Here is a 23,625-nt window from a genome sequence, read left to right on the forward strand (position 1 = left end):
CCTCCCTCCTTCCCCGCCCCCACCCCTGGGCTGGCCGGGCTCCCATCAGCCGCTGCTGCATCATCAATATTTCATCGGCGTCAATAAGAGGCAGCCGCAGGGACAGCGGCTGCAGCAGCACTAGAGCCAGCGCCAGTCACGGTTCGTCTGGGGAGTCAGACTGCCATCCCTGCCCGCCGCCATGGACGTCTTCAAGAAGGGCTTCTCTATTGCCAAGGAGGGTGTTGTGGGTGCCGTGGAAAAGACGAAGCAGGGCGTGACGGAGGCGGCTGAGAAGACCAAGGAGGGTGTCATGTATGTGGGTGAGTTTGGGCGTGGCAGAGCCCGGCAGGGAGGGGCAGCCTGGTGGCCGCTCAGTTTCCTGGACTGGACTTTATCCCCTGATCCCAGGGAGGCATTTTTGGGAGGGGTGAGGACTCCTGGGCCCAGTGGACCCCCACTCTCCTGTACACCCACCCCATTGTCTGTCTGGGCCTCTTTGGGGTTGAGGGGTCTCTGGGGCAGGACAGCAGGAGAGGCACTCAACCCTCAGACACGCCTGTTTGTGCATACACAAATGCATACACCACTACACACCAGCACCCCCACCCCAGTATCACCCACAGCCTCTTGACTCAGATAAAAAGTCACACTGGAGCCCTGGGCTGAGCAAGCAGGTACTCAGCAGCCAGGCTACAGGTCCCCACCCTGCCCAGAAAGGAGGGGTGCCACAGGAGAGATGAGATTGACCCTCAGCATCCTGGCCAGGCTCCCAAGCCCCCTCCCCCATCAGCTCCTTCCAAAGGGGAGGCCAAGCTGATGACTCAGCTCCTGACCCTATCAAGCCCTGCTCCAAGGCCCAGGCCACACCCACTCGAGGTCCATCCACCAGACCCTACCTCAGGCCTGATCTCTCTCATCCCTGCATCCTGTCCTGTCCACTTCCCATCCATCCCTTTCCTCCAGACACAGCAGGAAGTGGCCTTTGAAAGGATGGCTGGCCCCCAGACACCATCCTTACTCCCCACCGACTCTGCAGCTTGTCCAGCTGTTCTGTGGTGTGTTTGCCCTGACCACTCCCCTCCCAACACCTGGAGTGGGCTTGGACTGACGCCTCCATTTCCTCCACAGGAGTCAAGACCAAAGAGGGTGTTGTGCAGAGTGTGACTTCAGGTGAGGTGACCCAGGACCAGGGGACATGGAGGGTGGGACATCCAGAGACTTTTGCACCCGGCTACTAAAGGCCCAAGTCGGGGGCCCTCTTTCCCCCCTTGTTGTACTAGGATCCAGACCTCCAGAATCTGGAGGTAGGCCCAGGGTGGACCACCTGATCATCATCAGAGTTTCCCTGGAGTCAGAAAGAGGACAGCCTAGGTCTTCAGTAGAGCCAGAGTTTTGAGTGCCCAGGGAAAGGGCTGCTCTGGCCTGATTTGGGCAGGCCAGAGCTGGGTTGGGTGGGATCAGGGCCAAAGCCTGCCAGATTCCTCCCACAGTGGCTGAGAAGACCAAGGAGCAGGCCAACACCGTGAGTGAGGCCGTGGTCTCCAGTGTCAACACTGTGGCCACCAAGACAGTGGAGGAAGCGGAGAACATTGCAATCACCTCTGGAGTGGTGCGCAAGGTGAGATCCGGTCCCTAGCCCGGGGCCCAGGGAGGCCAGCTGGGGAAGAAGCATTATCACCCCACTAACATACAGGGTGGAGAAGGCAATGGCACCCCACTCCAGCACTCTTGCCTGGAAAATCCCATGGACAGAGGAGCCTGGTGGGCTGCAGTCCATGGGGTCGTGAAGAGTCAGACACGACTGAGCGACTTCACTTTCACTTTTCACTCTCAGGCACTGGAGAAGGAAATGGCAACCCACTCCAGTGTTCTTGCCTAGAGAATCCCAGGGATTGCAGAGCCTGGTGGGCTGCCGTCTATGGGGTCGCACAGAGTCAGACACAACAGAAGCGACTTAGCAGCAGCAGCAACGTACAGGGGAACGGAGACTTAGGGGCCCTGGTCTATGCTTGGTGTTGTCACATCCCGGGAACCTCGCAAGCACCCCTGTGAGGGGGGTGGGGGGGGCCCAACTGGAAAGTGAGGCTCAAAACCCACCCACCGATGGTGCTCAGCATTTAGGAGACACATTTTACTAGCAAAAGCAGGGTCCTGTGAGCCCCACGTCATGACAGGCAGCCTCCCGCGGGCAGTGGACACCAGATCAGAGCTGCCAAGTCACCACCTACCCAGAGTCCAGCCTCCCTCCAGAACCTGCTGGGCTGGGCCACCTCCTGCAAGCAGGTGCAGGGAAGCAGCGCCCCCTGGTGACGAGAAAAGAGTGAGGTTCTGACCACACCCTCTGCCTCTGTCTTTGTGAGCAAGTGTACGTGCCCGGGCGCCTGTGCCTGGTCTGAGAGTTCACGTGTGTGTGTGCTGGGCAGCGGAGAGCACAGGGGCAATTTTGGGGGGCAGCCTGGCTCCAAAGTCTATGCTCTGAAGAGAGACTTTGAGTGAGAGTCAGGAGGAGACTGTGGTGGGAGCCAGTTCATTTTTGGGGCAGGAGGTTTTCCTAGTCCAGAGATGAGCTGTTCCCAGCTGTGTAAGCAGATGTCGTTTAGAAAGTTCCACCCAACTGGCACAGGCCCCTAGGGGCCAGTGGAGTCCTAGGCACCCAGCACTAAGAATCCCTGGAGTGGATTAGTGGAAGGGTAGGTGGTGACCCTGCCTTTGGCTCAGGACAGCACCGAGGTCATAGGATCTCCAGACTCTAGGAGCAGGCAGGTGCCCCCTCTCCTAGTTCCCAGCTCTTATTAGCTATGTGACTTTGGGAAGCTACTCAGTTTCCCTGGGCCTCCATTTTATCGGCTGTAAAATGCTTGTTGGGGGCGTGTGCTGAGTATCCATTCCACTGGCCTGTGATGATGCAGGGAAACAGACCCCTGTGAAGCAGCTTTACCTCGCTTATAGTGAGTACCCAACAAAAGGAGGTGACTGTATCATCATTATCATCAGTGACCCCAGGCAGGACCCAAATGTACCCCCCAGGAGACCCCAGGCCCCTCCCTCCCCCACCCCCCAGCAAAAGAGGCCTTAGAATGGGGCCAAGCTGCCCCCTAGGGCTCTGAGCAGAAGCCTGGGCACTCCTCTCTGACTTTGGAGGAGGGCTGGTGAGTCCTTGGCTACCTCAAGGGAGATATATCCTGGTGACATCCCCAAACCATCCATGACTCACTGTCCAGTGAACTGCAGAAGGATGTAGCACTGCCTATCTGTCTGACTACTCATGCCCCCGGCCTCATGCACCCACCCTGGGGCAGCAGGACTAGATACATGGCCACCTGTACTTTGTCTGAGGAGCCTGCCCCAATTCTGGCTGCCTCAGTCCACCAAAGGGCAGGATGACATCATGGTAGTACTGAGGTGGCAGGATCCTCAGAGGTAGGTGCTGAGCCCAGGGTCCAAGATGATCACCCAGTCTGGCCCCAGCTATCACTTATCACACGACCACCCCAAGGCAGGACACCATCTCAGGCAAGGGTCTGGTTGGGTGTAGGTAGGTAGAAGGAGACAGGAAGTGGGAGAGGATTATATAACCCCTGCTGGTCCCACCTGAGGGACCAGCCTGAGCCCATTGCCCATCCAGGAGGCAGGGAGAAGGAAAGAGGGAGGCACTCATGCTATTGAGAATAGGGTTAGGCCTGGAGCAAGCCAGACCTGATCCCTGTAAGCCCCACGGCTTTGATCTCTAAGGCTTTGAGTTGAATAGCTGGCCTCTCTGGCCACAGGGTCCCCATGTGAACAGTGGTAACATGCCCTTCCTTCCAACGGTCTTTGAGGATCACAGTAGGAGAAGGGTATATGGTCATGTGATTCAGGAACACTGAGGGTGGGGTCAGGCTTAGGGCTTCAGAGGCCACTGCCCACCCCACCCACATCACTAGGCTTGCTCATGGAGGAGGACCAATCAGGGACTGTCAGGGACTCACTGTTAGCTTCTCGGGGTGAGGCTGGGCTCAAGGATACTTGGTACTCCCTGAAGGCCTTGGCATCATCAGACAGAGCCCCCATTGGGAATCCTTACATGAGGTTCTATCACCTCCAAGGCCCATCTGGCCTTCACACCTCCCTCCCCTCCTGCCCTCCAGGTACAGTGATGAAGACCTCTGTTCTTCTTTGAGGTCAGAGTGGTGAAGCTCTGCACCCTCCACCTGGTGCCACAGCCCCTTTGCTTTTCCACAGGAGGCCCTGAAGAAACCTGTCCCCTCACAGGAGGATGAGGCCGCCAAAGAGGAAGAGCAAGTGGCTGAGGAGGTAGGAGCTGGACCCCTGGGGTAACACAGGGGTCCCTGGGCAAGTTGCTTCCCTCTCGGGGCCCCAGAACCCACAGGGGAGCCTCCTGACCTGCAGCCCCCTGAGCCTGAGTGTGAGATCCCCTCATGAATAGCCTCCTCAGGGCAGAGGGGCATAGATGACACCCTTCCTCCCCGCTCCCCAAGCCAGGGTAACCACTGAGGAATGGAGCCCCAGAGCCATACGTGAAAGTCACTGTCTCTTCCAGACCAAGAGTGGTGGAGATTAGAAGGCTGCCATGATCTGCAGAGGCCTTGAGGAGCATGCCATCCCTCCTGGCACAAGGAGTGTCTGGTCCTGGAGTATGACCTACAGAGCTGCCAGCTCCCCACACCCTCCTCCAGCTCCCCACAGGCCCATCCTCCCTGCTACCACCACCACTGCCTTCACCTCCCTACCTTATCCCTGCCCACCACCCTCTGATCTTTCTGACCCCACAGATGCTGCTGTGAATTTTTTTTTTTTTATGATTTTAATGATTCCAAATAAAACTCAAATCCCCACTGCATACCTGCTCATTATTCTTTCTGTTCTGCCTTATTCATGAAGATGCCCCCTGGGCCCTCCCAGGAACAGGAGCTGGGCCAGGTATGCTACAGGGACACACTGGGCATTTCTAGCACCTTCTGCAAGCATGCAGTGCCTTCAGAGACTCCCCCACCCTCACCATTGCCTTTTAACATGGAGGTGGCTGCCCTGCTTTTTGGATCCTGCAAACAACCTCAAGAACATGCTGTCTGCTGGAGCATGAGACCAGGATGCCCCAGGTTTTGAGCTCTGACTCACCTTCCAGGGATGGACCCCACTGATGGCAGGGGGTGAGGATGGGCCCCCTGGGTCCTCCTGGGGTGTGTCCTTGAAGCCAGTTGTCCTTCTGGGAACAGGGACACCTAGCATCCCCCCTGAAGCAGATGGTAACTTTCAAAGATGTGAAATCTAAACTCATAGCAAGGACTTTTTGCATCCTCCTTGGCAAAGAGGGACACGACCCCAGAGTTCCTTCCTCCTGTCCCCACCCAGCCTTGAGCTCCCTACCAGGTTGGAGCTGGGCTTTCCCTTCCTTCAGCAGAGTCCTGTCAAGTATCATTAGAAAACACAACAATTGAGAGGTAGGAGTGGAAGCATCCGCCTAGAGAGAAAAAGAGTCAAGATATTTGTTGAGCTCCTCCCAGGTGTGGGATACTGTACTAATTGCTTTACCTCCTTTAATCCTCAAAACTAATTGTTAGTATGTCCGTAGTTTCACCGAAACTGAACTAAGAAACAGAGAGGTTAAATAACTTGCCCAAGGGCACAGAGCTAGGAAGCTGCGGCCTGGCAGAAGGCCAGGTGGCCTGACCCCAGAGCCACACAGCTGATTCGCAGCATGCGCTGCTACGTCCACCCAGACTGTGTGGGCTGCAGTGGCCTGACAGCAGATGCGACCATCTCCAAGATTTCAAAACAACCCAGGGACCTGACTGGTTGTTGTCCTACAGGAAAGGCTATGGGCATCACGCCCTGGAGTCTCACTCAGAGGGGGCTAAGTGGAGAGCAGGGTTCCTTCTCCTTTAACACCCAGTTTGGGCCCAAAGCACCCAGGTCTCCAGCTCTGGGTGGGGGCGCTGAAGCTTGAGTCCATACCACCTGCTCATCCTCCCTCTGTGGTGGAGAGCAGAGGTCAAGGGCAGCCCTGGGGGCTGTAAAGCCAAACAGCTGAGCTTCATTGTATCCCAGTTCATCAGTCACGGGCATCCACTGCTGAGGAGGCAGAAAGGAGTAGTGAGCTGCTGGTCTCCCAGCCGTGCAAACCCTACCATGGGAGGAGGAAGGGTCTTGAAGAGGCACAGGGCAGTCAAGGGTGCTCCTGCTCCCAGGTCCAGACTGCTCATCAGCAGGCCTGTGCATGCCCCAGGAAGAAGGCCCGAGGGCCTGGGTGTGCCTGAGAGAAAGCAGAGGAGACAGGTCCTCTCAGGTAACTGCAGGAGGAGGATACCAGGTGGCGCTCCTGGGGTCCCGGTACCCTCTCCTCTACTGAAGGAACGCGGAAGGGTCCCTGCTGCTTGTCCCAACTCCCACCTCCACCCCCAGACACATATTTAGGACCTCTTCCTGTGATCAAACAACGAAGTTGCCTGGTCCAGGAAGCTTCTTCCCCATCCCATGAGCACCTGCAGTATGCTTTACTTTTAAGCCCTCTATTATGTGCTGTGAGCTCTGTGGGGCTGTGACTTCCCTAGAGGAGTAATTGCTCTCTCCCCATCCCTCTCCTCCAAGAAGCCCCAGGTGACCTGTCTTGGTAGGTGGCAACTGTAGTAAGAGAACATACATATGAGACTTGTTTTGGCTGCCACAAGATGAATAGATCTATGCCCCAACCCGCCAGAGTCTTAAAAGTTAATAGAGGGCTTGACTGGAGTCAGTCAAATATTTGGGCTTCCCTGATGGCTAAATTGGTAAAGAACCTGCCTGCAATGCAAGAGACACAGGTTCAATCCCTGGGTCAGGAAGATCCCCTGGAGAAGGAAATGGCAACCCACTCCAGCATTCTTGCCTGGGAAATCCCATGGACAGAGGAGCCTGGCGGGCTACAGTCCATAGGGTAGCAAAGAGTCAGACACGACTTAAGCAACTTAGCACACATGAATGTGGTCATATATTCAATTCAAGAGGGTTTCAACAACATCTTACTCTCTCAAGGCTATGTCCTAAAAATGGCCACTAATATGGGATTTGTAGTCAGGACATAAATTCCAAGGGCAGGGGAGAGGGTGAGGAGCAGCTGACTGCTCAGGTCCAGCTCACAAGGCAACCGCTAGTTACATCCTCTTGATGACCTCCTCCAACATTGCTGCAACAGATTTTTCAATCATCTTCTATGTATCAGGTGAGGTGTTTGACTCTAAGAAACCAAACTAAGCAAACTAGATATGATTTCTTCAATTGCCCAGAATCTTGGAGGTGTTGGAGAAGAATAAATCTTCCTTTACCTTTCTGGGTTCTTCTGGCTGGTCAAAGAATTAAACTGACATGAGACAGGTTGACAGGAGAAAATCAAAGTTCAATAGCATGTATACACGAGAGACCCAGGAAAACTGAGTAACTCATCAAAATGGCTGAAACCTTCACCTAAAATATCATCTTTAGCTAAAGACAAAAGAGGGTGTTGGGGCTAGTGGTTTGGGGAGGAAGGCATTTGACATGAAGATGGAAAGCAAGTGTTCAGTAAACAAATGTTTGCTGGGCCATGTACAGACAATGGGACACAGAGGAATTTTAACAAATTGACTTTTCTCAGTTTCTGCCTGTCTACATACCTAGTTCATGTTCTAGTTATCCATGGTGATAGTTCTATTACTGTAACAGACCCTCCAACTTAATTCTTTAGGTAACTAAGGGGAAAGGTCAAAGTTTCTTCCTGAGTCATTTGGGCTTTGATTGTTTTTAGCTTGAAATAACCTGCATTTCAAAGAGACATTTTAGAGTGGCAAATCTTGCTTCCCTGCAGAGAAAAGAGAGAGAATTTGAAAAGCAATAACACTGAAGTATGGTGTCATGTTAGGGAAATACAGAATGTTATAAGGCCCAAACTGGGATGCTTCATCTAATCTGTGATAGGGAAGTCTTCCCTGGTTGTGATATTTTTGATGAAACTGGAACAATGAGTAAGAATTAGCAAGATTAAACGGCCCGCCATTCCCACCCTCCCCAACCATGGACCCTCAGCTGAGTGTCAGGCATCCATCAGCCCATTTAATCCTCACCATAACACCCTGGGGGAGATTCTGTTATTGTGCCCCCCACCATCAAGGATTGAGGCTTGATGAGTCTCAACCTTGAGACACTGAGGCTCAAAGAGATGAAGGAACTTGCTCTAGTGGGTATTTGAACCCAAGGGTTCTGACTTCAGTGCCTGCTGCTTTAGAACCATTCAGCTGTCTCTTATCACCTGCTTGGGCAGCCTCCCATAGAGGCTGTTGCCTGTCTCATTCTTTGCCCACAGGGCCTCGTGCCAAACAGCATCAGCAGCTCAGCAATGAGCTAACTTGGAGCAGTGTAAAAGGTCTTCCTGGCTAAAGGGATTAGTGGTAGCAGTGGTTTTTCAGGAAGGCTGGCAGGCCTGGGGCAGGGGCTGGATGGGATCTCTCCAGAATACTGAAGGAAGAGTCAGGCAGACTTGCTGCGCCTTGACACTTAGAGCTCAGGGCTGGACCAGGCTCCCAGCAAGGATGGACGGGCACAGGGCGGGGCAGTTGCTTTGTCAGTCTGTGTTTGGTTTCCCTTCCCCCCACCAGATCTCCATCCCCCTAACCAGATCTCAGGGCCTACCCCTTCCTCTGGCCCAGTAATCCTCCATTAATCAATTTCTCATGTGTGTGTGTTCTCCAGATACCCCCACACCAGAGGCTGATCCTCCACGACCTAGTCACTCCTCCCTACCTATTAGAGGCAGGGTGTGGACCAGTTGAGGGGACCTGAGTAAGCGGGGACTTCCCAGAGCTCCAAAATAGCGGGGACTCCGATAGACGTGCAGAGACGGGCCCAGAAAGGGTTAATCAGAGAGCAAACTTAAAGAGGGTCCAACCACAGGCTGAGGGGGTGGCCTCCAGGCTCCAATGGTCAACTCAAGTGGAAGAGCGCTGGGCTGGGTGGTGGCCTGACCTGCAGCCTTGGGCATCAGGAGTCATTTTGCTGTCCCTGGGATCCCTGGCTGCCCTACTGACACGCCAGTCACTAATTGCCCTCCGTCCTCCGAGGCCCTCCGGCCATCCCTCAGCCCCTCGAGCTCAGTCCCGGGAAAACTGACTTGAGCAACCTGCAGCTGGGCCGCTCCCTTACTCGCAGTGTGGTCTGGAGTACTTTCCGCCCAAGTCCTGGGGCTTTGGTGACCAACAACGATTTCCTTGCCTGGGCTGGACACACATGGACGGCCCTTTCTGTTACTCCCCCTCCACTTGGGGCTGTGTGGTCCCCCCAGTCAGAGCCGCGTGGTCTCCAGTGACTGGCCTCAATGGAAGGAGGTGGGACTTACTCCACAGTCTCCCCACTGCACTCCCCCCCATCCCACCCCTGTCCCAGCATCAGTTGGGCAAATGGCATCTGCCAGTCTGCAGTGTCCAGGCTGAGTGCGTGGGACCTGCTGGTTTGGCGTTGGTCAGAGCCCTAGGGTTTACAACCCACCGACTCAGACTTGAGTCCCTGCCATGTGAATTTGGTGAGACCTAAATCACCCTCTGTGCCTCATCTTCTTCCTAAAAACTACTAACAACTCCCATTCCAAGAGCTTGTTGTCAAGGTTACACAAGAAAGGAAGCGTTTGCACAGCGCCAGGAACAAAGTAAATACTTAATAAAAAGCAGCTGCTATTAATTACAACTCCACCTGGTGCTGATCCCCACCTCCCTCACCCCTCCCAGGATGGGGAATCCTCAGGGTCAGGGAGGAAAAGTCGCGCCCACCCGGTGCAGGAAGATTGGTGCGCCCCCTTGTGCCCCCAGCCACTGTCCCGATCCCCGATCCAGCCCCTCTGCAGCCCTGAGCCCCTCTTCAGACACTAGCTGGCACACCTCCCCGCTTTCCCATCACGGTCTGCCTGAGGCCAGGATGTGCTTTCGGGCTGGCGGGTACTGGAGCAGGGCCCAGTCACTCCCCTGAGCCCGAGTGCTGGGAACCGCCCCGCGCCCCCTCCAACCCCCCTTCGTGCGGGGAGGGGCCGGCCCTGGGGCGCCTTAAAAACCAGAGCTGACGCTCGGGTCGCAGCCTCTTTGAGCAGGATCCAACGTCGCTGCGGCTACACTTAACCACTGGCAGACCCCCCGCAGCCATGGCCAGCAAGGGCTTGCAGGACCTGAAGAAGCAAGTGGAGGGGGCGGCCCAGGAAGCCGGTGAGAAGAGAGCGCGTTGTGGGCACACCCGATGGACGCGGGGGTTGGGGGGCGCAAGCCAGGGGACTGTGCAGCCGGAAAGTCGAGGGGGTGGGGTGGCTCCGGCTAGGAAGGACTCTCTCCGGAGTTGCAGGGACCTGGCAGGACGCCCACCCCGACCAGCCCAGGAATGATGCCTTGAGGCAAGCGGGAGAACAGCGGTGCCTGGGCGGGGTGAGGCATTGGGCATGGCCAGAGCCAATCCGAGGAGGCTGTGAAGGCAGGGAGTGGCCACACCCGGGCCCTTAGGGGAGGGTGAATAAAGCCCACAGGGAAATCGGACTCTGCCACCCAGCGATCTCTGCCCGCCAGGGTCCCAGACGCCCATAGAACCAGGATGGGATGAGGGAAGCAGCTCCAGATTCCCACTGGGCTCTGTTTTGAGCACTCCTCCCTTCCCCCCAATACTAATTTCCTCTTAAGTCCTCACCCAGAGGACCTTCCCACCCTCATGTGGCCAAGGCAGGTCACTAGTCTTAGTCTCCATCCCCAGCTCTTTCGTCCTTAGACCTGAGGCTACACACCTGGCGGGAAGGGGTGAAGATGGACTGGGGAGTAGGGGTGTGAGGACACTCTGGGCACACCAGCAGCACCTGTTCCAGTTCCAGCTCAGCCTCCCTTGGGACTCCAGCTCCCAATCAGTCCTATGCATATCCTAGTCAGCAGACAACACCTAAACCCACGCCATCCTTCATCAGTGCCCTAGGAAAGCAAACAGTTGCTCCCCTAGGCAGCCTCTGTTTACAGCACCCTTCCTTCTGGGCCTCACTTTTCCCATCTGTAGGCTGAGTGCAAAGGCTCCTTCCCTGTGGTCTTGACTGTGCTATGTCAGACAAGGAACCCAGGGACTTCTGTGAGCAGCAGATCCAGGGCCTGCCTGACCCCTGTGTACCCGGTCCCCAGGGTCTGGGTAAGGTAGGCCCTTTACTGTTTAGCAGCGAGGATGAGTTAGATACCTGAAGGCCAGAGCACCTGTCTGCCTACCCAGCTGGTGGGACACATCTGAGCTCCTGGAAACCCTGTTCTCCACAGGTATAAACTCTCGTATAGAGGAGATGGCCTGACCTTGGAAGTTTCACCTATTTCCTGCACTTCATTTCCTAATGCCTTAAGCTGCCTGCCCATAGAGGCAACTGGCAATCATTGCTTGTGTGCCCTCTGTGAGAGGCCAAGAGAGAGGAGGTAGTGAGAATGCTTTGCAAAGTAGAAGTCCCAGTGGTGGGAATTCAGGCATTTGGGCCAAGCTTCTAGGGGAGAAGTTGTTAAAGGGGGCAGGGTTCTTCCTGGGCCATGCCCAGCAGCAGCCCAGATGCCAATTCCAGCCTGGCCCTGCCTGCCTTCCTTCCTCTGTTGGATATTTTCTCAGCAGTCCTGAGGATTGCAAGGGAAGCAAGCCAGAGGGGAGGAGCCCAGAGTTATAAATAAACAAGAATAATACCCTGGAGTCATGGAAAGGGCTCATGCCCCTCACTGACTGAGTGGCCTTGGTCAAAGGACTTTACCTTAATGGCATCCATCTTTGGGCATCTAAGACAGACCATTCTAGAAAACAGATGGGGTTGGCAGGTGGAGCCCCTGTGGTTAATGGTATCTCAAGAGCTAAAGCCCACATCTTTCTGTTCCAGTGACTTCGGCTGGAACAGCGGCTCAGCAAGTGGTGGATCAGGCCACAGAAGCAGGGCAGAAAGGTCTGGTGGGGCTGGTGGGCAAGAGGGTGGATAGCCCCAGCACACCTCCATACTCCACCCAGAGCTTGTCCAGACACACTCTCTCCTCTGCAGACCCTCTATCCTCACTGCATCCTGGGGAGGGAGCCCCAGGGGAGGCTAACCCCTGCATGGCGGTGGTTCCCCGGGGTCCCGCCCTCAACTGCTCTTTCCTTCCTTCCCCAGCCATGGACCAGGTTGCCAAGACTACCCAGGAAACCATCGACAAGACTGCTAACCAGGCCTCTGAGACTTTCTCGGGTTTTGGGAAAAAATTTGGCCTCCTGAAATGACAGAAGGGAGACATGGGTGACTCCCTTTGAGGCCCGGAGCCCTGGCAGGCTCTTGGTGGGCCACCTGATTAAAACATGTAATCCTACCCTGTGCCCACTTCATGACTCCTTCCACACTGGGCCCAGCCCTCCCTCGCTTAGAGCAGAGCCTCAGCCCAGAAACTCCAGAGAGTCCTGCATTCCAAATTCGGAGGAAACCCAGACTGATTGTTCAAGAACTCATTTTCCTTTTCTCAACCGCGTATCCCCACTCTCCCTTATTTTAAGTTCAAACCCCATTTAGGTACGTGCCTCTCCCCGCTCCTGATTCCAAAACCGCTCTCCCAGCTCCAGAAACCCGGCCCTTCCTAGAAAGGGCATACTCGATCCCCAGATCCTCCAGGAGCTCAGCTCTGGGCGGGGGACTAAAGGTTCCAGCGGCCACGGCCTCGGGAACTTCTCCCAGTGAGCTGAGCCAGAAGGCTGGGAGCATCGAGGCAATCCAGAGCTGGGCGCCGGCGAGGACTTCAGGCGGCAGGAACTCTCGGGGAAGACAGGGGACGCAGGGGAGTGGTTCTGGCCCTAGCCACTCTAACCAGCCCGTCCGGTGTTTGTGCGACTGCCGCACCCAGCGGTGAGTCACCGGGCGGGACCAGGAGGGCGAGGACACGCCCCGAAGACCTGGGCTCCGCCCGATTGACTTGGTTGGCACGGCCGCCAAGAGCCCCGCCCACGACACGCCCCCCGGGAGGGCCCTGCGGCGCACAGGGCGGTGCACGTGAGCGCGGTGCACGTGGGCATGAAGCGCAGGCACCCGGCAGAGTGCGTGCGCGCGCTAGACCACTCCCGTTGGCACCCCTTCCGTTCCGGATGCACCAGTATCTTCTGGCCTAGGGTGGAGGCTGGCGTTTTTGTCGGGCAGGTCTCCAAGACGGTCTAGAGTTCGCGCAAGATTTATTCCCTCCAACCTCCCCTGCACGTGTCCACGTGTTCATGCACGCGATACCAGCTCTGGGTAAGTCCTGCTGGTGGGTGACTCATCGTTGCCACAGGATAAACCCAGCCCTGGCGCCGGGCGCTAGCGGCCCTCTTCATCCGAACCCTTGCCACACCTTGGCTGGTGACGCCCCATTCCCTTTCCCCACCTCCCCGCCTTTGCACACACTGTTCCCTCCGTCCGTATAATCTTGTTCTCTTCTGGACGAGGACATACATAGTCATGCCGTTTCACCTCTGGCTACAAGATGTTGGCTACAAGGCACTTCCAGTTCAGGAGAGACTGACAGAAAAAAAGCGTCGTCTTTGCTTCACACTCGAGACCGGCTTTCCTAGAGGCCTTCCGCGACCGGCCAGCAGGGGGCAATGTCGTGTCCACCCCCCACCCCCTCCCCTTCACGGACCCCAGCCCAGGTCTTTATGTGTGTAACCATCTGCCTAGGGGACCTTTCATTTCTCCAATCCGAGATCCCTCCCAAGGAAGCAATAGGTTTCCTTTCTAATCCTTAGTATCTCTCACCCTCACCCCAGGGCCAAGCTCAGTTTCATGGTTTGTTCCAGTTTCTGACTTCCCCAAAGAAGGCCTCACCTGGTCTACAAAATGGGCCAAGACCTAAAGGGAAGGTCCTGGAAGAGATACCTGGAGTAATGTGGAGGTGCTTCGCAGCATCTCCAGGAGCCCCTGCCCCCAGGAGAGGATGCCAGGGTTGGGAGAGATCACGTGGGGCCACACGCAGAGGAGGGTGGCGCTGAGCTATCAGAGCCCTCAGATCCCTTTTGGTAGGCTGCCTTCCCCTGCCTGACGCAGGAGGAATCCCAGTTGGCCCCACAATCCTTCTTAATCCTGTTTTCCTTCTGAGTGTTGGCTTTAGGAATGAATGTGTGAGCCATCTCAGACCAAGGAGAGGAGGAGTCGGGTCTGAGGGCCAGGAGGCTTCTAGGAAAGGGTTTTTTATCCTCAAAAAAAAACCCCCAAAAAACGAAGAAGCATTTCTTTTTCTTCCACTGGACATTTTTGTGATTGGAAATGATGCTTAGAACTCTGGCAGCCACTTCTAACCTCAGGAGGAAGGAGCCTGAGGAAAAGCCAACTTGCTGATCAGGGCAGAGCAGAAGTCTGAAAAGAACCTAGATCCCAAGTTATTTTCTTGAGTCCCTAACTTAACCAATCCTGCACCTGCCACACACTAGGCGAAAGGATCAGTTTTCTCATCGTTTAAGCAGCTGTGAAGTAGGTGTCTATTACAAAGAAAAGCTAAAATCCTGATGTTACCTCAGTGATACTAAGGTCCTTTATTTGCCAGCCTCACTCACCTCCTCAGCCTCCTTCCTCAGTACCCCTTCCCTCTCAGTCTCAGCCATGTTAACCTTTGTTCATTTCCCTTGTCATTGTGCTTCAGCTCACCTCAGTCTGTGTGTGTGCTGTTTTTTTTCTGCTTGGAATGCTGTCCATCCTTCCTCATAAATCACCCTTGTCTAGGTGGCTTCTGCCCTTTCATCCTTCAGATCTCAGCTTCCCAGATCGGCCCCAACATACACAGAACGGGTCCAGCCACTGCCAGTGTACTTCTTTTCCGCACTTACATACTAATGAGTGGCTGTCCTGTGTGCTTGGCTGTGATGGTTGTCCACAGGCAGCAACCGAGTCCTCTGTGCGGATTAGTGCACGCCGCGGGCCTCGAGAGGGGCTCTGGCAACATCTGCCGGATGAAAGCAGGGATGATGGTCCGTTGGTTCTCCTCCCAGATAACAGAGTTGTCCTGCTGGCTTCACTCTAGGACCATCTCTACAGCGCAGCCCCTTCCGCGTCTCTCTGCCCCGTGCGTCTGATGCTCCCACGCACTGTGCAGATGCCTCTTTCTGCATTCCTCTATTCCCCCACACCGAGCCCTGGGGATGGGCCAGGTTGGGCTTGTCTTTGGCTCTGTGTCTGGGACAAGGTGGACATGGAGCTCGGGAGCCATGGGAGCCTGTAGGAGCCCACGCCTGTCTCCATGAGGTTCATGAAGTTAGTGAAACCCAGATAGGCTGAGGAGAAGAAGGCTGTGACCACTGCACCTGTTGGGTCTTGGTCAGGGCTCTAAAGACGATTCTACCATTAACAGTTCCTCAGGTAGTTCCTGATTCTCCAAATCCCAGTCCCCGAACTAGCCAAACACAAAGTCACTAACATCACATTTTGGACTTTAGCTCTGATTCCCATCAAATTACAGATGAGAAAGGCAGAGTTTTCTGCTTTCCACCTTCTCTCCCTTTCTCCTTTTTTTTTTTTTCTTTTGCTTCTTGTTAGTTGTCTCATTTCTACTTTGTGAAAATACATAGCATTTACATTCCATTCCTCCACACCTTTTTCTTGTCTTAGATCTATAACTGAAGATATTAGAAGCAGCCTGCCATTGGTCTGCTGAGATATTTTCTATCATCTTTTGGTTCATGGGAGTTAGTCCTCTAGAAGTTTCCTCAAGAGTGAAATATTTTCAGATGAACTGAGAAGATGTCTGGGATGTGAACTGAGAATTGTATAGCTAGGCCCCTTGGGTTATAGCAGTGTGTCCATGGTGTTCTGTTTTTTGTGTGTGGCATTTTCTATTTTTAAAAAGGTTAAAAAGTTTTAAGAAAGAAGAGCTCATGTGAACCATATTCTGTGTTCCTAAATGTGTGGAAATGTTAGTCTGTAGCCTTTATACTTTATCCTCAACCGGGTTTGAAATTTTCACCTCACAGTTTCTTCCTTGAGTGTCTTCTAGATATGGCTGCAGTGCCTTCTGCCACAGGAGATTGAATAATTTCTGTAAGTCTGATTTCTATTTCACTGGAATTTCTTCTTTTAAAAAATGTTTATTTATTTTTGGCTGTGCTGGGTCTTTGTTGCTGTGTTGTTGTTCCTTGTTGCCCCAGAGAGTTTCAGGAAGGGGAAATGGACTATTTAGAATTTAAGCTGCTGTCTTGTTGCTTCCAGACCTGGATGTCTGGCAGGCTAAGCTGGTGTTCTCTGTTTATAGAGAATCCACATACTCTCTGCCTTTTACTCCCTGCCCTCACCCTGGGAACTTGCCTCTTGAACCGCATTACCCATCTCCCTTACCTCCGGGACTTGTTGGGTTCAGCTGCAGGGGATATCAGTAGGAGATGGAGAAGAGAGCTTATTTCTCCTGCTCCCTTCTTGCTGGGCATGGTTGGGCAGTGGCCTTGTTCCTCTGCTGACGGTGGCAGCTCCTGTCTGCTGACCCTCTCCTATAGCTGGAGCTCTCATCAGGGTCTACAGCCCCTCCAGGCCAAGGGATATAATAACCCCCATTGCTCAAAGTCCCTGGCAGCCTCGCCGTCCCTCATTAGCTCCCTTAAGTCTGCCCACACCTTTGTGAACTGTCCATTTCCTCAGCTACCCCTTTGATGTGCCCTTTGCCCATGGGTGTATGAGAGCTGGGTCGCTAGGGAAGTCTTCTTTTGGTGACTGACAAACCAAGTCTCCGGGAATCTCTTCTTGGCTCCCCTGTGACTGGAAGGGGTCTGTATGTACAAGATACATGGGCTCTGTAGGTACTGGGAGATCAAATCCATGAAGCAGAAGTAGGAGAAAGCATAGGTAGGATGACAGTTATAAAACTCTTGCTGTTCATGACATTTGCAGTCACAGGAGAAAAAAATTTTTTCATGCTTCAGATGTGAGACAGCCCTAAGTGTTTAAGCATACTTAAACTGCGTAAACTTCCCCCCCCCCCCCAGAGTTGTTAATTGCTCAGTTGGCAAATTGCTTTTGAAAAATTGGCTCTCCTTGACTTGATGGTGGAGTCATCTGGTCCTTTGCCAGACCTGGGTTGTTGAGCAGATTCCATTTGAAGAATTAGTTGGCTCTTGTCAAAGCTTGACTCTCGCAGCCCCGAGTGTAGGACTTGACCTTCTGACTCAGGACAGGCTGACTTGGCTGCCTGTGTTCAAGGCCTGCTCTGTTGGGACCCATCATGACAGGCTTCTTCCCAGATGGGGTGGTTCCTACCTGAGTCACCCAACCTCATCCAGTTAGGAGTAGCCCAAGCCCAACCCCTTAGACCAGAATCCTTCTTAGCAGGGTGTGAGACTGTCCTAGGTTCTTTGGGCTGGAAAGGAGTCCACCCTATGGGAGCCCGGATGGGCTGGGCTGTGCTGAGAGGCCAGGGAGCTGCTCAGAGCTACAGTGGGAAGGCTGGTGGGACTAGAAGTGGGCCAGAGCACCAAGGTCTGGGGCCCAAATCCAGTCTTGGGCAGCTTGGCCTCTCCAGGCCTTCCCTCTCTCTGTTGCATTTGGGATCTGTACCTGAACCCAGCCTTGTCAGGAGATTTGGGGCCATGATATGTTGTCACTGGACTCCGGGTGCTCACACCAGGGCCATGCATTAAGGAGGAGAGGGTCCCATGGGCCGGGGGATGTAGTGAAGGTAACAGCAGTCTGACAGGGAGGAGGAAAAGTGTAGCCAGAGGGCTCCTAGCTGGGACTGGGGCCGGAGTCCTGCTGAGTGGCCTAGCCCTGATGGGCCTGTCGAGGAGCTGATGAGCTCCCAAGGAAGGAGCCACAGTGAAGAGTACCCAAGGGTGAGCGCTGGCTGGGTGGGGTCGTGGGGTCTGGGAGCCATCCCAGAACTCGTGGGTGACACCGCCATCCTGTCCAGAGGTCCAGCAGAAAGGACCCATGTGGGGGTGAAGGACACACACAGCCTCAGAGGAAAGAGGCAGGGGGTTTTGATGGGCCCAGGGAATGTACCTGTGGGTCTCTCAGGCCAGTTCCTGCCAACCATGTCCCAGAAGTGCCCCCACCCTTGGCAGTGTTGTCCTAATACCATGAGCAGAACTCTCTGGGATTTGGATGTAACAGGGAGGCCAGAGTCATCTAGACCTGCTTAAACTCCAGGGCCCCTCACTTTCATGGCCCCTTCTGAGTCCACAGGGTCAAATATATATATGTGTGTGTGTGTGTGTGTGTATATATATTTCACATGAGTAGTAATACTCTTTTTCTTAAAGAGACTCTCCAAATTGTTTAAGACCTGATCAACTCCTGCTTATGGCATGTGTGGGGCTATGGCCTTGTGACCTGGAGTTCCTGCTGCCTACAGCATCCACTGCCCACCCCGGGGGGGGGGGGGGTGGCCACTGCCCAAGGCCTCCCAGCACCACTCAGGAATGTGGGAGAGCCTTGACTCCTTAAGCCTATGTCAAGTAAACACTAATTAGACCCAGCCACTCCCTCCTAGACTCCTCTGAGGGGTAAGGAAGCCGGTATGGGGGGAGCAACCTCAAATTCCTGCCCCAGGCCTGGACTTTATGAGCAAGTCCTTGAAAGGGCCTTCCCTCCATGACTCCTAGCCAGTTGGGGGTGTCTCATCTCCAAACCCTCTCACTCTGAGGCAGCCTTATACCCCTGCCACTCTTTGTTCCACCCATTGGTTGGTCAGGGCTCACTGCCAAGCAGCATGGACCTAGCTAGCATCCCTAGCACATCACTGATAAGAGGGTGGGAATGGAAGTTTACCAAGAGTTTGCATGCCTGGCCCCACCAACTATCAGTGACAAGGCCAGGAAGGCATGGCTGCCCCCATTTTATAGATGAAGAAACTGAGGCTCAGCTGGGCTAGTGACTAAGGGAAGCAGCATGTGATACGTGGCTTGAGGCATCTCTCTCCATCCTGAGTAACTCGGAAGGCAGTCTGGCTCCCTAAGTGTGTAATGTTTCAGGGACTGGTAGAGCTTCTTTCTGGGAACTCTTGCTAGAGTCGGAAGCACAACCCCAGATGGTGGCGGGGTCCTCCATTTACTCCCCTAGCACCTCTTGGGTGGGCACTTCTGACTTCACAGGGCTTCTGTAAGAGGCCAGGCCCCAAGGTGCAAGGAGGACTGGGTTCACTTACCTGCAGGCTGCCTCAGTGCTGGGCCACCCAGGTGCTCCCATGAGTGAGAACCAGGTAACTGCAAGTCAGGGATGACTAGACTTCTGGTCAACGTTGCAACCTTTACTACCTTGGGCCAGGCATGGCCCTCATTTTCCCTACTCCCCCAGACTGTCCAGTGGAGACTGCAAGGCCACTCTGCTGAGCTGAGTTCTTGGGAGTAGGGAGGGCAGCAGCCTCCACTCCACTTGTATTCCTGGCCTAGGGGCTGCCCGGGTCCCCAGGCTGACAAAATGCTGCACCCCTGACTAGGTCACCCGAGGGATAGTAGGCAGCGGGCTGGAAGTTCTCGGCCTTGTCTCGATACACAGCTGTGCCCAAACTGCCATGAGTCCAGGGGACTGGCAGAGCTGAGGTCCCCAAATGCCTCTTACCCCACAGGGCACTAAGGCCTCTTGCCTTGGGAGAGGGGTATGTCTGAGAACTGACCTCTGTCCGGCCTCATGCCCCCGGTCCCTGCCCCTCATAGGGTCTCAGGTTATGGGGTGTGGGGGTCTCATGCTGCCAGAGGATCACTTCCCCAGCCACAGCACTGGGGTGGCCCCACCCAGCTTCTTCCTTCTGCTGCCTGTGCTGACTCACCACCAGGGTGAGGGCTTGTGTCCCGGAGCCAGGCCGGGCATCAGAGGCATCTATAAAAGCAGACTGCTCCAGGCCCCAGCATCCTGCTTGATTACCACCTGTTGCCACACAATGTTGGGAGGCCTGGGGAAGCTAGCTGCCGAAGGCCTGGCCCACCGCACAGAGAAGGCCACCGAGGAAGCTGGTAAGGGCCCCGGGGCTCCTTCCCCCTTGCACTGTTCCTCCCGCTGGGGGACTCAGGACAGACTTGACTGGGCCAGTGAAAAGCTGATCCCAACAGGACTGGGGCAGGCTTTGACCCCATGGAGAACCAAGGATGATCACTCCATAGGGATGGAGGTAGGGGACTGTAGAAGCGAAACCAGTAGGAGCCATCAGAGGTCCACTGCCCCAGCAGCCCTCCTGGTCAGACCTGTTTTGTCTCCCACCCACCGGGCTTGACACATTCCTGGGGTCTGTGGCTGTGGGACGGAGGCAGCAGCTCAGAGGAGGCCCCTGCTAGCAGGAGGGGAGCCAAGGTGCTGGGTGAGCAGCTGGTGACTTGACCCGTTGCCCCTGGAAACTGGCAGGGGGTGGGAGGCTTTCATGGTAAAAGAGCTTATTCTAAGTATCCTATAGATGCTACAGGAAAAGGAAGGTGGATTTTAATTTTTCACCATAACTTTAAAGCTTCAAAGATTTCTTGCTTAAGAGTCACCGAGTCTGATTGTGTTCAAAGTCAGCCCCCAGAGTTTACACAAAGGACATTTTCAGTTTCTTCAAAGTCCCCAGAAACTCTTTTTTGTATGTAGGCCCTTGGATACGGAGAAGCTGATCCAAGCCCTACCCGTTTGACATTTTGTGAAAAACAGCTTGTGCCCAAGTGTGCTGTTCTCTTTCTAAATGGCTGCAAACATGTCTGTGTTTCATTTTAGCTTTGCACCTGCTGTTGCAAAGTCCACTTTCATCTTGAGCAGCTCTCTGAGCGCTGTGTTATTTCCAGTCTATGGACAAGGGAACCCAAGCAGTGGAGTTAATTCTAGGAGTTAGAATCTGAAATAGTTCTTCTGACCCAACATCTTTCAGTTCTAGCAGGTTACCACCCTAGGAGGGCAGAGAGTTTTGTCTTATTGGAGGAATTGCTTTGGGGGACTTGGTGTTGCCGGGAGCGGGGGAGTGGAGGAGGTGGTGGTGAAGCTTTGACATTCAGCCTCCTGCTGTGGCCTCCATCCAGTCGTACAAAGAACCGCAGCTCACATGGGAGGCGTGGTCACCCGGGAAATAGGCCCAGCCTTAGCTCCAGGTCCCCAGCCGACAGGAAGGCTTGCTAGTCAGCATTCCAGGCCTTGCTGGGCGAGGGACATGGAGAGCCCTGTGCCCTCAACAGCTTGCTGTTAGCAGCCAGGTCCCACTCCAGTCTCTGAAGGAAGCCAGCTGGGAGTTCTTGGTGAGCAGCTTGTCCTGTCCTGGGGGGAGCAGCATCCCTGAGGCCCTTTGGGGATACCCAGGGCTGTCTGGGCCCTGCCGTGAGGACAGGCAGCTTACACTGTGCTCTCACTCAGGACTTGTCTCATCTTTTCAGTTCACGTTGTGGAGGGAGTGGTGAAGGAGGTGATAGATCATGCTAAGGAGGCTGGAGAGAAAGGTAAGGCCAAGTTCGGGGTGGGAAGGAGGGAAGCTGGGTGCTGGCAGCAACCTGTTCCTTGCCTAATCAGGTCAAACCCTGACCCCGATGTTGCTTCCTTTCAGTTGGTGTACAATTACCTGCGCTCATCTGAGCTCTCACACTGCGCTTTGCTAAAGCACGAGCCGTCTAGATAGTCCTCTCTGTGGAATGTTAATAGGATGGTGTCACAAAATATCAGGTGGCAGTGTGCTGGCACAAAACATTGGAGACATAAATTATATACGTACAAATACGTATTTATTTAAATGTTTATATGTTTGTTTATATGTTTCTGTATCACAATGTACAAAGCTTGTGTATGTCTCGCTCCTTACAACAAAATAGTTTGCAAATGGATTAGGACTTAAGTATAAATACATGAAATTATTAAATTCATAGAAAAGAACATAGATTTTGGCATAATCTCAGAGAGTGGAAGATCTTTTTAATGATGACAGAAGCTCCAAAGGCCATAAAGGAAATATTAGGTAAATTGGACAGTGCGTGCTCAGTCACTTCAGGCGTGTCCGACTTTCTGTGACCCCATGAACTATAGCCCACCAGGCTCCTCTGTCCATGGGATTCTCCAGGCAAGAATACTGGAGTGGGTTGCCATTTCTTTCTCCAGTGATAAAGTATGAAGTGAGTGAAGTGAGTGAAGTGAAGTTGCTCAGTTGTGTCCGACTCTTTGCAACCCCATGGACTGTAGCCCACCAGGCTCCTCTGTCCATGGGATTTTCCAGGCAAGAATACTGGAGTGGGTTGCCATTTCCTTCTCCTAAATTGGGCAGTATACAACTTTAAAAATTTCCATAGTGAAAAAAAAATAACATAAGCCAAATCAAAAACCACAAACTGAACAAAAATATTTGTAGTAGGAATGATAACCCAATATAAAAATGACCAAAAGATATAAACAGACAGTTCACAGAAAAATGAAGCCTGAGTAGGCAGTACACCCACAAGCAGATGCCCTATCTCACTAATAGCTGGAGAGATGCAGGCTGTTTGGAGAAATAAAAGCGAGTGTGAATGCTTTCATCCAGGAGCTGCGCTATGCTCTGTCCCACAACTCCTGCAGGGTGCAACCCAGTAAGACTGCCACATCCCACAGGACACTCCAGGTGACACCAGCCCAGCGAGTGACTTGAATTGTTTTCTTTGCTCACATGGACATTCTTCTTCTTCCTTCCCAACAGCCATTGCTGATGCTTTAAAGAAGGCCCACGAGTCTGGGGACAAAGTGGTAAAAGAAGTCACTGAGACAGTGACCAACACAGTCACGAATGCTGTCACGCATGCAGCAGAAGGCCTGGGCAAACTGGGACAGTGAGCTTGCCTGCCACCATCAGGCTCTTCCTGAATCGCAATAAAAAGCTGAGATTAAATGTGTACACTGAGCCCTGGATTTGTTCCTGTTTGGATGGAAACATTGCCTGTGTCCTGAGTGTCCCCTCTGCAGGGACAGGAGGCCAGGACCTTGACTTCCACTGAGGGTCACGTAGTTCCCCGTGGTTAATCAGATGTGCTGCTCTCACTATGATTTCTCATGTCAGCAAGGAGCTCTTGAGGACTGTTAGTGTCTGTGCTACATCTCTTAAAAAGACTGTTTCCCTAGAAACTGTACAAAGCTTTCAAACACCTCAGTGCTTCAAGGACACCCCAAGAAGGGACCACAGTTCAGCTTATGTGTTCTTTGGGTTTTCTTTGAAATGTTCTTACAGAAGTCGGGGAAGATAACAGACTAACTTGAGCTGGGCAGGCTCAGGCAGTTTGAGCTGCTTCGTGTTCTCAAAGAGGCTTTAGAGAACTGTTTCTTCTGGATAGTCACAGAATCATGACTGTCATGGAGGAACTGAATCTGCCCCCTGTTGGAGCCTCTGTCAACTCTCTGCTCAGAGATGTGGTTTAGGCTTAAATTGGCTGTAGTAGGCAAGAAAGCCTGGCCTTCCCTTCTTCCTGTCATGAATGAATCAGTACTATAAAAGGTGCTTTGTGGAATGAGTTAGTTGCTCACCATATTTCTGATGCTCTTTCAGAATTGACTTCACCGGTTTCTGAATGGCCCAGAAATATCCAGTGTCCTGGCTTGAAACATTTGCTACTGTCCAGCTGGGTCTGGACCTTATATCTTGGTTTGGTTTCTGATGACACTTGAATTCTCCCAATTCAAACCTAAGCTCAAAAGGATGTGAATTCTGAGTGTTAGTGTCAATCAGAGCAGACTCTTTGAATGGCAGTTTCTCTTAGCAGAGTTTATTTGATTCTTCAGGTACACAGACAGAG

General features: G+C 53.6%; 3 protein-coding genes across 3 annotated transcripts; all 3 read left to right on the forward strand.

Annotated features, from left to right (window-relative positions):
- The first annotated feature begins 32 nt into the window (after positions 1 to 32).
- SNCG (synuclein gamma) lies at positions 33 to 4,822 on the forward strand. Its single transcript, XM_020915031.2, has 5 exons — positions 33 to 302; positions 1,111 to 1,152; positions 1,473 to 1,600; positions 4,204 to 4,275; positions 4,523 to 4,822. The coding sequence occupies exons 1-5, from the start codon at positions 182 to 184 to the stop codon at positions 4,541 to 4,543; spliced, it is 384 nt and encodes a 127-aa protein (XP_020770690.2). The 5' UTR covers positions 33 to 181; the 3' UTR covers positions 4,544 to 4,822.
- A 5,184-nt stretch (positions 4,823 to 10,006) lies between these two features.
- ADIRF (adipogenesis regulatory factor) lies at positions 10,007 to 12,302 on the forward strand. The gene is made up of 3 exons (XM_020915030.2): positions 10,007 to 10,178; positions 11,843 to 11,905; positions 12,110 to 12,302. The coding sequence occupies exons 1-3, from the start codon at positions 10,118 to 10,120 to the stop codon at positions 12,214 to 12,216; spliced, it is 231 nt and encodes a 76-aa protein (XP_020770689.1). The 5' UTR covers positions 10,007 to 10,117; the 3' UTR covers positions 12,217 to 12,302.
- Positions 12,303 to 15,990: 3,688 nt separating this feature from the next.
- FAM25A (family with sequence similarity 25 member A) lies at positions 15,991 to 22,731 on the forward strand. The gene is made up of 3 exons (XM_020915028.2): positions 15,991 to 19,878; positions 21,256 to 21,318; positions 22,539 to 22,731. The coding sequence occupies exons 1-3, from the start codon at positions 19,476 to 19,478 to the stop codon at positions 22,670 to 22,672; spliced, it is 600 nt and encodes a 199-aa protein (XP_020770687.2). The 5' UTR covers positions 15,991 to 19,475; the 3' UTR covers positions 22,673 to 22,731.
- The last annotated feature ends 894 nt before the right edge of the window (positions 22,732 to 23,625 follow it).

Source organism: Odocoileus virginianus, chromosome 7, assembly GCF_023699985.2.
Source record: "Odocoileus virginianus isolate 20LAN1187 ecotype Illinois chromosome 7, Ovbor_1.2, whole genome shotgun sequence".
NCBI lineage: Eukaryota > Metazoa > Chordata > Mammalia > Artiodactyla > Cervidae > Odocoileus > Odocoileus virginianus.

Bases quoted from the DNA above. Each gene is read 5' to 3' on its own strand.
- SNCG (XM_020915031.2), top strand. From the start codon at position 182: ATGGACGTCTTCAAGAAGGGCTTCTCTATTGCCAAGGAGGGTGTTGTG. The intron at 1,153-1,472 runs GTGAGGTGACCC...TTCCTCCCACAG, and splicing joins TGTGCAGAGTGTGACTTCAG to TGGCTGAGAAGACCAAGGAG. The intron at 4,276-4,522 runs GTAGGAGCTGGA...TGTCTCTTCCAG, and splicing joins AAGAGCAAGTGGCTGAGGAG to ACCAAGAGTGGTGGAGATTA.
- ADIRF (XM_020915030.2), top strand. From the start codon at position 10,118: ATGGCCAGCAAGGGCTTGCAGGACCTGAAGAAGCAAGTGGAGGGGGCG. The intron at 10,179-11,842 runs GTGAGAAGAGAG...TTTCTGTTCCAG, and splicing joins GGGGGCGGCCCAGGAAGCCG to TGACTTCGGCTGGAACAGCG. The intron at 11,906-12,109 runs GTCTGGTGGGGC...TTCCTTCCCCAG, and splicing joins CACAGAAGCAGGGCAGAAAG to CCATGGACCAGGTTGCCAAG.
- FAM25A (XM_020915028.2), top strand. From the start codon at position 19,476: ATGCCTCTTACCCCACAGGGCACTAAGGCCTCTTGCCTTGGGAGAGGG. The intron at 19,879-21,255 runs GTAAGGGCCCCG...TCATCTTTTCAG, and splicing joins GAAGGCCACCGAGGAAGCTG to TTCACGTTGTGGAGGGAGTG. The intron at 21,319-22,538 runs GTAAGGCCAAGT...CCTTCCCAACAG, and splicing joins TAAGGAGGCTGGAGAGAAAG to CCATTGCTGATGCTTTAAAG.